Source organism: Jaculus jaculus, chromosome 13, assembly GCF_020740685.1.
Source record: "Jaculus jaculus isolate mJacJac1 chromosome 13, mJacJac1.mat.Y.cur, whole genome shotgun sequence".
NCBI classification, from domain to species: Eukaryota; Metazoa; Chordata; class Mammalia; order Rodentia; family Dipodidae; genus Jaculus; species Jaculus jaculus.
Window position 1 is genome coordinate 53,065,371 of NC_059114.1, and position 14,395 is coordinate 53,079,765.

Consider the following 14,395-nt stretch of genomic DNA (forward strand, 5'->3'; position numbering starts at 1 on the left):
GAGCACAGTATGCATTCCATTTAAGGGACAAGTACTGCTGGCCAGCAGCAGTCATCATCACAGTCACAATAAGCCTGCATGAATGTGGTTGTTATTTCTGTGGAATAACTAGACAACACCTTGACTTGCAGTTAAAAAGTTTCTTAAATGGTGGGCTGGAGAGATGGCTTAGCGGTTAAGCGCTTGCCTGTGAAGCCTAAGGACCCCGGTTCGAGGCTCGATTCCCCAGGACCCACGTTAGCCAGATGCACAAGGGGGCGCATGCGTCTGGAGTTCATTTGCAGTGGCTGGAAGCCCTGGTGTGCCCATTCTCTCTCTCTCTCTCTGTCACTCTCAAATAAATAAATAAAAATAAACAAAAAATTTAAAAAAAAAAGTTTCTTAAATGGAATTTATAGTAAAATATGAGTCCCAGAAGCCTGTAAATATTCTCATTCACTTTCCAGGAAGACTAAGAAAAGGACAGCCCCAAAAACCTGCAAAGGGAGAACGAGCAATTTCAAAATTAAGTTCAGATTCCTTTTCAGAGAAATTATAACTCAGCCGGTATGGTGGCTCATGTTTGTAATCCCAGTGCTCAAGAGACTGAGGCAGGATAATCATCTTGAGTTTAGAGTAAGCCTGGGCTGCAGTTAGATCATGCTTCAAAAAGAAAAAGAAGGAAGGAAGAGAAGGAGGGAGGGAAGAAGACAGAAAGGGAAGATGCTTGGATTAAATTATGCCTCACCAATGCTCTTCATGAGACAGAAGAAATTTTGTGAATTAGCAGCAATAAAAACATCAACAAATATGAGGTAAATAAAAATTAACTCAGCCTTTACAGAAAAGAACTCACTGATAAACATCTGGGTTTGCTCATGAGCCAAATCATTATTCGGAAAACTAACAAATTAGAAAAACCAATCAGTTATCTGGCTCTTCCAATATGAGCTTCATTTTAGGGTAACCAAATAGATGATAGAGTAAAATCCTTCTTTACAGAAAAATTTCAGTCTACTTGCATTAGGAAATGAAAGATATAAAATAATACCAGTGTACAAACCCCCATAAAATAATATATCTAAGTCACAAACATCAATCAATAGCTTCTAAAACTATTAGGTGAGAGACAGATGGGAAATTCTGACAGACTGATGGAGCTGATAACCAAGAAATGTATTAATGGCGTTTAATATCACAAAAAGACATTATATGGCCTCTGATATAAAACCCAGGAAATCTATACTGCTACCTACCAAGTATTAGTGCCTAAAATTAACAGCCAGAATCTCACCATGCCTCTAAATTTAACTCATTTCCAGTTTGCAGGAAAAATGAAAACTGGAGGAATGAAACAGTATAAGGTGATTTTAGTAAAATCCAAAATGAAAAAAAAATTAATTTAGCACATTATCTAATTTCTTCAACAAAATTTTCAAAAAAAAGGACAGGAAGAATGTACAGATTAAAACATAATGATCTTTCAAATGCAATGTATGTAGCATATATGAATCCCACTAAAACAAATCAACATTTGACAATAATTATCTCAATATAGTATATTTAATAACATAAAGGAATTATTGTCATTTTAGGGTGAATTAAACAAAATGTAGTTATGTTTTTTAAAAGAATATTTATGTTAGCAGTACATACTAAAATATTTACAAGTAATATAACATCTGGAATTTTCTTTAAAATGACCCAGAATAGGAAGAAAAAGCAGATGGAACTAATGAAAAAAAAAAAGCAGTAAACACATGGATGATGGCTAGAAGAGAGTCTATATTACTATTTCCTTCTCTTTTGTGTACTTACAAATTTCCCTACCATAAAGTTTCAAGAGATCATTCAGAAAAGGCAAACTCTAACACAAAGAAAATTTAGAAATTCATTGATTATGCATATATTTTAGTAATTTATACACTGTGTTATATGATACATATTTAATTTTTAAAATGCTAAAAGTTATTTCAATAAACAAAAAATTCTAAGTGATGAAAAAGGCACCTTGACAGTTTAAAGGGCAGTGGTTTTATGTTTGTTTGTTTTCAGAAATGAAATAACAATATCTTACAATCAATGTTTTATATACAAGAAAGTATTATACACCCAAAACCTAATGCTTTCAAGAAAGGATGAATAAATAAATTTAAGTTGAAACCAGGTAAAATATAAGTTTTAAAAGGAATTATTTAATTCCATAAGGAAAGACAAACCTTGATCATCTCTGCCTCTATCTGCTGATGCACACCCATATAACTCTTCTTCACCTGCTGCTTGTCCTTGATCATCATGGTAAGCCTGTGTAAGGGCCCAGAGTTTAGGTCCTCTGCATGTGTCTTCATGATCCTACTAAGTTGTTCTGTTTGCTGAATCATCAGTAGCCAAGACTTTCCAAAAGAAAGAAAGAAAATGGGTGTAAGTATTAGATTTCATTTAGTCACAATTTAAGTGTTCCAGAACTTTAAATATACACTGTTATATCAATCTGTATATTAACATAAAAGAACAGGCTTCGAGCAACTGTACAATGAACTGTGAATGATTTAACATCTTCAACGGCAAAAGCTTCAAAATCAATCATGATAGCCTATGAAGAATACTGGGAAAGAATTAAGGGACTCTGAGAATCCATACATCTCATGTGTTTCCCAGCATTATGCCCACATTATTCTTAGGCCCCAGTAAGGTCACCAGTTGCAAATGGTCAAATAAAAAATGAGTAGACATGTTCCTAGTTACATTCTCATCTGCCTGGCTATTGCATTTAATCCTGGTGCCTTGCTTCTTCCTGAAACTTGTCTCTTTTTGGCTTCAGTGGCTCTATCTTATTGTACAATGTTCCCAGATTCTTTCCTCCCTTTGCAAAAGTTCATTCTTATGCTTTGGTACCTGCTTCCTCTGTCTTAAACACTAGTAGTCTCAGGATTTTTTTTTTTTTTTTTTTTTTTTTTTTTGGTCTTTAGAGATAGGGTCTCACTCTAGCCCAGGCTGACCTGGAATTCACTATACAGTCTCACACTTTAACTCACAGTGCTCCTCCTACTTCTGCCTCCCAAGTTCTGGGAGTAATGGTATGTGCTATCATGCCTGGCTATTCTCTATTCTGTATTTCTATTTCTATTACCACTAAACACCAACACCAATAGGACTCAATAGCACAACACATTGTCTCAATAACACAGATTCCATAGATTTGGAAAAGTAGACATGGAGAGTGCCAGAACATTATAATGTATTAGTCTTCCTAGTCTTTATATACTGAAAAAAAGTAACAAAGGAATGCTCTTCCCTATGTCTTCAAAATTCTGTTCAGAAACACTAATTAGGGACCTACTCCAGTCAGGGTGGATCAGCATTAATTTTGTTTAAAAATAAGCAAAGGTCTGGAGAGATGGCTTAGCAGGCACTTATTTGCAAAGCCTGACAGCCTAGGTTCATTTACCTAGTGCCCACATAAAGCAAGATGTACACAGTGGTGCATGTGTCTGGAATTTGTTTGCAATGGAAGTAGACCCTAGTTTGCCCATACTCATTCTCTCTCTCTCATTCTGTCTGCCTATTTCTCTGTCTCTCACTCTCTCAAATAAATTAATAGTGATCAATGTATATAATTTCAGATAATAATAATTTTCTACTCTATTACTTTTGATATATACATTTTTCTTTTTCCTATTAATATCCCAATAGAACCCTAACTCAAAATTTCTTTAGAATACAAATCAATGTTACAGCCTACCATCTACATTCACTGATATCTAAGCAATCTTGGCTATGATATGATATAATATATATTAATAAATAAATGAACAATCTTTAAAGATGTGTTTAAGGAGAGGATCAGTCTTGGTTGTAGTGTTGCCATGATGTACATAAAACATGATATATGGCCTGTGAATTCATCAGATTTACATTCAAATCTGCAAATATGACAACTAACTTGCTTTTTACACCACAAAATAATTTAAAATTGATACAGCCCTTCATTTAAAATGTAACAAAGATGCACCTATGGACCACCCTTGTAATCTCTGCATTCAGGAGGCTGAAGCAGGAAAATTGCCACACTGGACTACACTATGAGTTCTAGAACAGTGTAGTGCACAGTGCAAGTTTCTCAAAACAACAATGAAAAAAGATTGGTGATTTACACTCCTTATAATTTGTTATTGTAAGGTGGATTAGCAAATATCTAAAACCTCTGAAAAGGATGCTAACTCTAAGAGGATTCATAAATATGAATTAAAACATAGTCATGGTGGGCTGAAGGGATGGCTCAGCAGGGCACGCCCATTCATTTTCTCTCTCTCTCTCTCTCTCTCTATTCTCTCTCTGTCAAATAAATAAATAAAAAAAAATTAAAAAAAAAAAACATAATCATGGAATCCGTTACTGCAGCTGCCACCTTTTGAGAGTTCTGAGCGCTGGGAGCAACCATGTCCTACTGCCCACAGGAAGGGAAGGATCGAATTACATTTGTAATCAAAGAAGACCATGAAACTCCCAGAAGTGCTGAGCTGGTAGATGACAACCCCAGTGATCCATAGGAAGAACATGGATTGATACTGCCAAGTGGAGCCATTAACGGGAATGGCCAGCGACCCCTGTGGGGAACAGTTCAGGTCAGCCTTTTCCTGCATCCACTATAGCACAGAAGAAATCAAGGGCTCAGACTGTGTAGACCAGTTCAGAGCCATGCAGGAGTGCATGCAGAAACACCTGGACCTCTATCCCCAAGATGATGAGGATGAGGAGGAAAAGCCAGCAGAGTGTGCTACGGAAGCAGCTCCCACTGAGGCCCCTGCAATCAAAGAGGAGGGCCGAGCTCAGGAAGACCACAGGCCCTGAAGTCCAGTCCTTCCACGTCTGAGCAATATGGACCTTTTGCACAACACTTTTCAGTTGCCCTCCATGAAAGTGTCTTTCCTCCTGTTGTTCTGTGCACTGAAATGTACATCCTAAAAGGCAGACCAAATTGTTGAACCTTCACTAGGCCCTTACAGGAAACATCTGAGTCACGAGGCACTGGAGAGGGTACGATGAAGACTGATCTTAATCTTCTACAGCCTCTCTCTCTCTCTCTCTCTCTCTCTCTCTCTCTCTCTCTCTCTCTCTCTCTCTCTCTCTCTCTCCTCCTTCCCTCCCTCCCTCTTCTCTCTAACTCTTTTATATTAGTTATTTTTTTCTTCCTTCTCTTCGTGGGCACTGACCTGTAACTCCCAGTACCAACAGGTGGCTATCATCCACAGTGAGCTTTTGATCAGAGAGACCTACAAGGTTTCCTAAAAGAATGATAGATTTCTATGTATCTTTTAATAGATTTTATACCTCTAGGAAATTCAAGCCAAAACATCTTCCTTAAAAAAAAAAAAAAGCAGGGCTGGAGAGATGGCTTAGTGGTTAAATGCTTGCCTGTGAAGCCTAAGGACCCCGGTCTGAGGCTGGATTCCCCAGAATCCATGTTAGCCCAATGCACAAGGGGGCGCACTTGTCTGGAGTTTGTTTGCAGTGGCTGGAGGCCCTGGCACGCCCATTCTCTGTCTCTCTCTATCTGCCTCTTTCTCTTTCTGTCACTTTCAAATAAATAAATAAAAATTTTTAATAAGCATAGTCAGTAGTCCTAACAGCTTGTATAGTTTTGCCTTTTTCATCTAATATTTTCACATTTTAAAAAATGCCATGCTATAAAAATGGCCCATAACATATATAGAATGCTAAGATTACAAAAATAAATAAGTAAATGAGAGGAATCAGTGTCTGCCCTTACTTCAAATAGTAAAATCTCAAAATGCCTTAAAGCCACAATTTATTATTGTATGTAGCAATCATTTGAGCCTGATGATTCCTGGGGAAGAGGACTTGCATGACAGCATTAAAAACTGGAGAACAGATACTTGCACATCAATAATTATTGCAGCACTATTTACAACAGTTAAGCTAAAGAAGTAAACTAGGTATCCAAAAATAAGATTGATAAAGAAATTGTGGTTTATATGCACAATTTTTTTTAGGATAAAAGAACAAAGTTACATCATTTCCAAGAAAATGGACAGAACTGGAAATGATCATATTAAGCAGATTAAGTCAGTCGTAGAAGACAAATATTGCATGTTTTCTCACACTTCTGAGTTCTGGGGTGTATAGATAGATTAAATTATAAGGGTGTAGATGACATGAAAGTAGAAGTGAAACTGTTTGGGAACAAAGAAGACTAATTGGGGAGGGGAAGAAGGAGAAAGCTAGTGGAGTACTATATTCCAAATAATTGTATTCTTCCATGAAAATAGCCTTAAGTAACCCTGTATAATAACACTTTTTTTAAAGTCCATGCAACTAGTCAGACTGACCTCCTCTCCCAGAAAGGCGCATCCCACCCTGCTTCATAGCCTTGTTCACTATGGGCACTGCACTGTCCATCCCACATCACCATCCATACCTCCTAATCCCACCCAGACCACTCTCTGTAGATCTATATATAACCTTAAAACCTCCTGTTCTAAAATTAGAAAACTCCTTACCATCTTCTATCAAAACTTCCCATTTATTGTCTAACTTTAACAAAAATCTAGCTATAATCCACTCCCCAAGTCCTAATGTTGCTAATAAATACCCCTGCTTCCTGCAAGGCCCTTGATCCTTTGAGGTTAAGTTCCAGCCACCCAACCCATGAACACATCCATCAGCACATCCTATGATTTGATCTCCAACATCAACCACAAACATACCCACTTTCTCCATCTCCACTGCCACTCCTTTCAGAGGTTATAATTATGTCTGGCTTAGACTATTACAACACCAGCCAAATGCTGAACTCTGATGTTTCATTCCAATCCATTCCACTTAAAATAGCAAAGGGAATTAGTATCATTATCACACTTAAAACTCTTCATTTCATTTGCTTTGTACTAAAAGAAAAATCCAAATGTCACCCATTACCTATTCTCTGTGAATCTTTCCAACTTCAAGATTTACCATTTTCAAGCTCAGAAACTAATTACAAAATCACTGTTCTTACAGTGTCCTAACTATATCAAGCTCCAGTTTCCCCATGGATGTGTCTCCTTCTTCCTGGAAATGTTTCCTTTACTCACACAGCAAAATCCATCTCTTTCTCTAGAAATCGACTAACTTTCCTCTAGGGCTAATGTCCACTATTATTCATCTTTGACCAGTTATTCATCAATATGTATACATGGTGCTGGTTTGTTTATTCCTTTGGTATTTTTTAGGTTTATGTCTCCTAAACTAAAAATGAAACTTGGGCAGGAGAGATGGCTTAGCAGTTAAAACACTTGCCTACAAAGCCTAAAGGCCCATGTTCAACTCCCACATAAGCCAGACGCATCATGACGGCAGCATATGTGCACAAAGAGGCACATGCATCTAAGTTCAACTGCAGTGGCTGGAGGCCCTGGCACATCAATCCTCTGTCTCTTTCCCTCCATCTCTCCCTTCCTCCCTCCCTCACATTAAAAAAAAGTCAGTCTGTTGTGTTTGCCTCAAAAATAAAATAAAATTTAAAAACTCCATGAAGGTAATCCTGTCTCTTATCACCATTTTAGTTATTTTCTCTGATATCTAAAACAACAGGTGCTAAATGTTCATTGAAAGAAGGAAGAAAAGGGAAGAGGAAGGGAAACAAGAGGGAGGGTAAAATAAAACCATGGATTGAATATACCCATGCATGTCAATATATCAATGGTAGATCATTTGCCTAGTATGCATGAGTCCCTAGATTTGAGCTCCATCACCACAAAAAAAAGCAAATATATAACTCCCAGAAATTGTATTACTTTCCCTTGCCCAATACTTTCTTCTTGCAGCTTCCTAGACCCATGACACCCAGTGCTTCTCACAATCTTTTGTTCCTCTTAGACATGAAAGGCTACCTGTCTTGTTCTGAGGAAGAAGAATAATTCTGGCCAGTCTCCTTTTCCTTTCAGAAGCAAGTCACCTAACCCTGGAACCCTGGATGAACTGACCAACGACCCTGGTAGTTCCTTCCAGCTTCAGGACCCTGTGAGCTTTCTCTATGTTGCTACTTTCCTCCTTAATTCTTTAACTCTTTTTTATAGCTCACACTCACTGAATAATTTTTTGTTCATCCAGCTCTAGATGATCTTTGCTAATATGCAGATGACCTCTTTGCAAAATTTAAAGAAAATAATGAGTTATTGCTAAGAACTGGGGCAACATCTACTTCCTTCTCGCTAGCTTCTGCTCTCTACCCTGCTTCGCCCTTGTCCCTTTCCAGTTCCTACAGTTGTTCTGTTACAATATTTTGCCTACCAATTCCCTTTAACTGGTTCCTTCTGCTCAACATTTCTTTAAAAAAAGAAAGCCCTCTCTCTTCTTATTCAACCCAATCAACCCTTCAATTTATTTTTAAATCTCCTAGATAAACTCAGAAAACAAAAACTAAAAATACACTTGTTCCCAGACAACATAAACCATGTTTGGAGTAGTGGTACATGCTTATAATCCCAGTACTTGGGAGGTAAAGGCAGGAAGATCAGGCTAGCCTGGGCTATATCAGATCTAGAAAGAAAAAAAATGAAGGAAAAAAGTAGAGAAAAGAGGGAGGAAGATAATGGGTGGAGAGAGGGAGGAAGGAGGGGGAGAGGCACAGAGGAAGGGAGGGAGATTAGGAAAGAGAAAATAAAAGATGAATTTAAGATACTTCAATTCTATGAAATTATATCAAATACATGCTGGACTTCTTTCTTTCAAATCCCATTTAGCACAGAAGAGGTGGACTGATGGTCGTCATTATTTCTTTCTAACATCACCCTTTTAAAGGTAATTTCCCTAGCCTAAATCTCAGCTACATAAAATATGGGTGGGTCATGACACTATATGAAGTCATGTAATTGAATGTAGGTACTGTGAAAAGTTATACAACAGTGAAATGTCTCTGAAGATGTGACAACTAAAAATTAATGGAAAATCAAATGTATAACAAAAGTGTTTCTGGCAGTACTCACCTGTGTGGTAACTTGTGGCTTCACTGCAGCCTTAGTTTTGAACACAGAGCATGAGCACTTTGCACTCACATGTGCGAAACACTCTGACTCTGGTCCAAGACTACTGGATGCTATGAACTGAGGTATTTTGAATAGACATACAAGATTTTTGCTCTTAAAGAAACATAATGGCTTAATTATGGAAAACAAAGATGCTAAATATCATTCCTTAGCTCTTAAGGATCAAATTATCTTTAGACTAGATTATGTTAGATTCAATATTTTATTTTAAAAACTACTGAGCCAGTGATGGTGGCTCACACCTTTAATCCCAGCATGTGGGATAGGAGATCGATGTGAGTTCAAGGTAAGCCTTTGACTACATAGTGAATCCCAGGGCTAGAGTGAGATCCTACCTTGAAAAAACAAAACAAAACAAAACAACACCAAAAAAAAAAAAAAAAAAAAAAAAAAAAAAACTGCTGAGTTGTTGACTTGAGTTTCATATAGAACGTTCAACAAATTTTGGCTTGGGATTATGACAAAATTTCTAACAATTTCTAAAATCACCCTAAACACAGTAACATAGTAATGCCATTTTTGTACTACTTATTTATGTAGTATTCTCAGTATTGACTTATAAAATCAAAATATCGATCAACTCAGAAAAATATTGAAGATGCTCTATATCCTGACAAGATTTAATGTTTTATATAACAATATACAAGCACATCCATTTCATTAACATATGAACTTGTTTTATCATTAACGGATAGTAAAATTCTAAGTACACCAAGGAATTATCTTAAAATATATTTCTTTAGGATTTAGAAAAAAAATTACTTGGACAGGGCTGGAGAGATGGCTGATCCAGTAAGATGCTTGCCTGTGAAGCCTATGGACCCATATTTGACTCTCCTGGTCCCACATAACCCAGACATACAGGGTGACGCAAACCCAAAAGGTCACATATACACACAGGGTGGCACGCACATCCGGAGTTTGATTTTAGTGGCTGGAGGCCCTGGTACACCAGTTCTCCTCTCTCATAAAAAAATTATTTGGACAAAAAGAAAAATACACACGTTAAGTGTTAAAACTTAGATATAAATGATCCTCAGCTTGTTCGCTTTAATCATATCTACTTTCTGCTAACTCACAGTATTTTCTTTCTTTTATTTGCTTATAGAGGTGTGTTGTGACATACATGCACACGTGTTTGCATGTACATAGGTACATATGTGCAGATACGAGTATATGTATATGTAGGCTAGAGGACAAATTGCAGTGTCACTCTCAGGTACACCATTCACCTCTTTTTGAGACAGGGTCCTTATTAGCTTGATGTTTGCTAATTAGGCTACATTGACTGATCAGTTAGCTCCAGGGATCTGTCTTGTCTTCCCAGCCCCAGCATTGAATAAAAAATGTCTCTCACGGGCTGGAGAGATGACTTAGCAGTTAAGCATTTGCCTGTGAAGCCTGAGGATCCCAGTTCGAGGCTTGATTCCCCAGGACCCTTGTTAGCCAGATGCACAAGGGGACACAAGTGTTTGGAGTTCATTTGCAGAAGGTGGAGGCCCTGGCATGCCCATTCTCTCTATCTGCCTCTTTCTCTGTCTGTTGCTCTCAAATAAATAAATGAAAATAAACAAAAAACTTTTTTTAAATGTCTCTCCCTCTAATTGAGGTTCTAACTAATTTAATGGCCAACCCATCCAATGGCCAACTCTTCCAACATCCAACCCAGATGAATTAAAAAAAAAAAAAAATCATCATTCTGACAAACCCCCATAACACACAGAATAATTAGAAGCAGGAACACTGGGGGCTGAAGAAATGGCCTAGCAGTTAGGATGCTTATCTGCAAAGCTTAATGACTTAGGTTCAATTCACCAATATTCACATAAAGCTGGATTCACAAAGTATCTCATGCATCTGGAGTTCATTTACAGCAGCTAGAAGCCCTGGCTCACCAACTCGTTCTCATACTCTTTCTTTCTCTCTTCCCCTTCTCTCTTTCTCTCCCCTCAAGCCCCATGTGTGACGTGTCTATCTCTCTCTCTCTGCTTGCAAATAAGTTTAAATATTTTTAAAAGGCAATAGCAACACTGTAAGACAGAGCCATAAATAACACGTTGCCTAAGAAAAACAAAATTATTGGTTTGAGATTTTTTGTAATTTAAAACTTTTTCATATTGTATATATGTAAGTTCAGTGATTGAGAAGGGGAGGTAATATGATGGAGAATGGAATCTCAAAGGGGAAAGTGTCGGGGGGGAGGGAGGGAATTACCATGGGATATTTTTTTATAATCATGGAAAATGTTAATAAAAATTAAAAAAATTTACAAAACAAAAAATAAATAAAAAACTTTTTCAAATTCTGAGTTGTTATAAACTGGAAGCTATTCATATTATATCATAAAATACTAGCTTTATCTTAAAGTATGGTTTCAAAAATTATTGTTTTTAAATGTGATCCTGAGGCTGTTGTTTTGTGGTCAAAAATAATATGCTTTCTATAAATAAATGAATTTCCTTTACTTCAAAGTATAAAAATAAATGAATCAACTTTGAGAAATTTTCTTCTCCTGTTAGTTGAAGATATTAAATTAGCATTCCAGATTCACAAAATAATTAACAAAAACCTTACAATGACTAATGATAAGGAAACCAAAAGGAGTCAACAGTATAAGTTATAATGTTGATAGACTGTATAAGGAAAATACATATTATTTTTAAAAATAAAAAAGATAAAGTATACAGAAAAGGTAAATATATGTTTTAGAAGAGCTCATTATACCCTTGCTTGCTTTCTACCTTTGAACTAACAGCTGTATAGTAAGGTAAATGAATATCCCAAAAGCAGGTAGTAATTTAAGAATTTTGTGTCCATAATACCAAAAGTATTTATTCTGACTCACTAAGTAAAAGAACAAACTACTGCTGGAGGTATAATTACAGCAAGACATTGAAAATAGTCAACAATATGAATCACACATGCAAACTACCTAAATAATGGCTGTCATAAATACTTTTTTTGTTTTGTTTTGTTTTGTCTTTGGGTTTGTCTGTTTGTTTGTTTGTTTGTTTGTTTTGGTTTTGGTTTTTCAGGTAGGGTTTCACCCTAGCTCAAGATGACCTGGACTTCACTATGTAGTCTCAAGGTGGCCTTGAACTCAAGGTGATCCTCCTACCTCTGCCTCCAGAGTGCTGGGATTAAAGGTGTGGGCCATCACACCAGGTTCATAAATACCCTTTTGCTATAGCTTATATCCTCCAAATATTGGTGTTTTCTTTTTGCTTGAATTTTTAATTCAACATTAAAATCCCATAAAGAATGTATGATTTCTTAATTACACAATAACTCAAAATAAGTGATTCTCTAAAGTAACAATTTTTATTCTGAGTTTGCCTATTAAATGAGGAAAATGTAGTAGCTTCTATGTCCTAGGGGATATAGAAATCCAGAAAACAACTCATTAAATTTTCCTAATACAGAGGTTTTCAAAGGCTGAATTCCAAGTGCAAAGATAACTTATGACACTCCCAATTCATAAGAGCTTCTTTTTCTGCATTTTCTTCAAATCATCTTGGCTTCCCTACTCCAAAGGATCACAACTGTGGCTGCAACCCAAAGCAACCAAGAGCCTTTAAAAAATACCAGTTCATGAGTTCTAAGAGCAGAAAGTATGATGTACTTGGCTTTGATGACTACTTTAATGCTCCTTGATTAATGTCTACTGTAACAAAATATTTGTGTCCATAATAATCGCTGACTTGTGAAAAATCATACAATAAAAGTCAGAAGGTTCATGGATATGCATAGAAGGAAAACACTCAAAAATTAACCAAGAGCACATTTAAAATGAGAGGATGGGCTGGAGAGATGGCTTAGCAGTTAAGCGCTTGCCTGTGAAGCCTAAGGACCCGGGTTTAATGCTCGATTCCCCAGGACCCATGTTAACCAGATGGACACGGGGGCGCACACCTCTGGAATTCGTTTGCAAAGGCTGGAGGCCCTGGCGCACCCATTCTCCCTCTCTCTCTTTCTCTCTCTCTTTCTATCTGTCGCTCATAAATAAATTTTAAGAAATGAAAAAAAAAATGAGAGGAACTTTGCATACTTGCATGGGTTATACCTTGTAAACTTCCGGAAACTGGTAGAAAATAGTACCTGAAGGTGCAATACTACATGTGCATTAAGTCTAGTACAAAAATAAATAAATAAATAAATAAATAAATAAATAAATAAATAAAATGAATAACAAAGGTAGCCAGTAAAACATTGTTGAATAGGTCTCAAACATAGTCCTAAACAACTTGATTCAGCTTGGTACAGTTTTCTGCATCTACCTAGTGTTTACTCCAGTTTTATCCGTCCAAAAAATTCAGGTAAGGTTCAAGTTGGTCCTTAATGTGTCAACTATACTTGTGAGAGTTTGTGTTTTCAAATCAAGTATTATATCAAAACTGACTGAGGACCCTGCGCACACGCCGCTTGAATAAGCCTGGGTTCCCCAGTATTTGCTCCTGGTTCCCCCACTCTGGGTTCCCAGGCACCGGTAGGCATGTGTATGTGGCAAGAGAAAGCCTGGGCTTCCAGTTCCCAGGCTCCAGAGTCCTCTGCCACTGGTGTGGGGCAGTTTGAAGCCTGCAAGCGCATGCCACATGAGTAGACCTGGGCTGCTGGCTCCCTGCATCCAAGTTCCCTGACACCAGGTTCCCCTGCTGGTGTGGGGCTACTTGGACTGCATGAATACAGCTGAGTAGGCCTGGGCCCTGGTTCCCCAACTCCTACTTCCTCTGAGCTGATGGGTACATGTGTGCAGTGTGAGTAGGCCTGGCCTCCAGGTTCCCCACACAGTCCCCCAGCTCTGCATCCTCCTGCTGTTGCTGGTGTGGGGCTGCCAGGCTCCTATATGAGTAGGCCAGTTCCCAAGATCTAGGATCCCCTGCTGCTGCTGGTGTGGCCTGGTTGGGACCCCACAAGTATTGTTGATGCAGGATTTGGGGTTTAAGGAGGGGTTCCCCAGAATTTATGAGCCCAAAGTTTTTGATCCAGCCCTACTTTTGATAAAAAACTAATAGAGGGAGAAAGCTTGCTCATTGGGATCAGGTAGCTGCTGGGGAAGTGCTACCTGGGGCAGGAAAATGCTGGGGGCAGCCTGCTTGCTGGGGGCAGATAGGCAGAGGTGAACCCACATGCAGCTTTAGCCACATCCTCTAACTGCCACCAAGCCACAACTATGGCCACCTTCACATTCCTGTGTTCCTGCCTGGTGGCCCCTGCAGACCAATGCCCCACACCAGCCACTTTGGTGGACCTTCTGTCAGGCCGAATCCAGGGAGCCGGCTCAATCATTCCCCACTGGTCCACCTCTTCTTCCTTTGCACCTGGCTTCTGACCCAGACAGTGAGTACAGGAGTATCTGGCAAGCCCACAGG

General features: G+C 38.0%; 1 protein-coding gene and 1 pseudogene across 4 annotated transcripts in view; one reads left to right on the plus strand and one right to left on the minus strand.

The window, feature by feature from the left end:
* The window catches only part of Fer (FER tyrosine kinase), a 417,682-nt gene that overhangs the window by 331,535 nt on the left and 71,752 nt on the right, over positions 1-14,395 (minus strand). For all 4 annotated transcript variants that reach the window (XM_004652481.3, XM_045132276.1, XM_045132277.1 and 1 more), the window contains exon 3: positions 2,199-2,372. In XM_004652481.3, the coding sequence (XP_004652538.1) occupies positions 2,199-2,372 (174 nt within the window). The remainder of the gene's footprint in view (positions 1-2,198; positions 2,373-14,395) is intronic.
* Positions 4,419-4,830, plus strand: LOC105943649 (annotated as a pseudogene).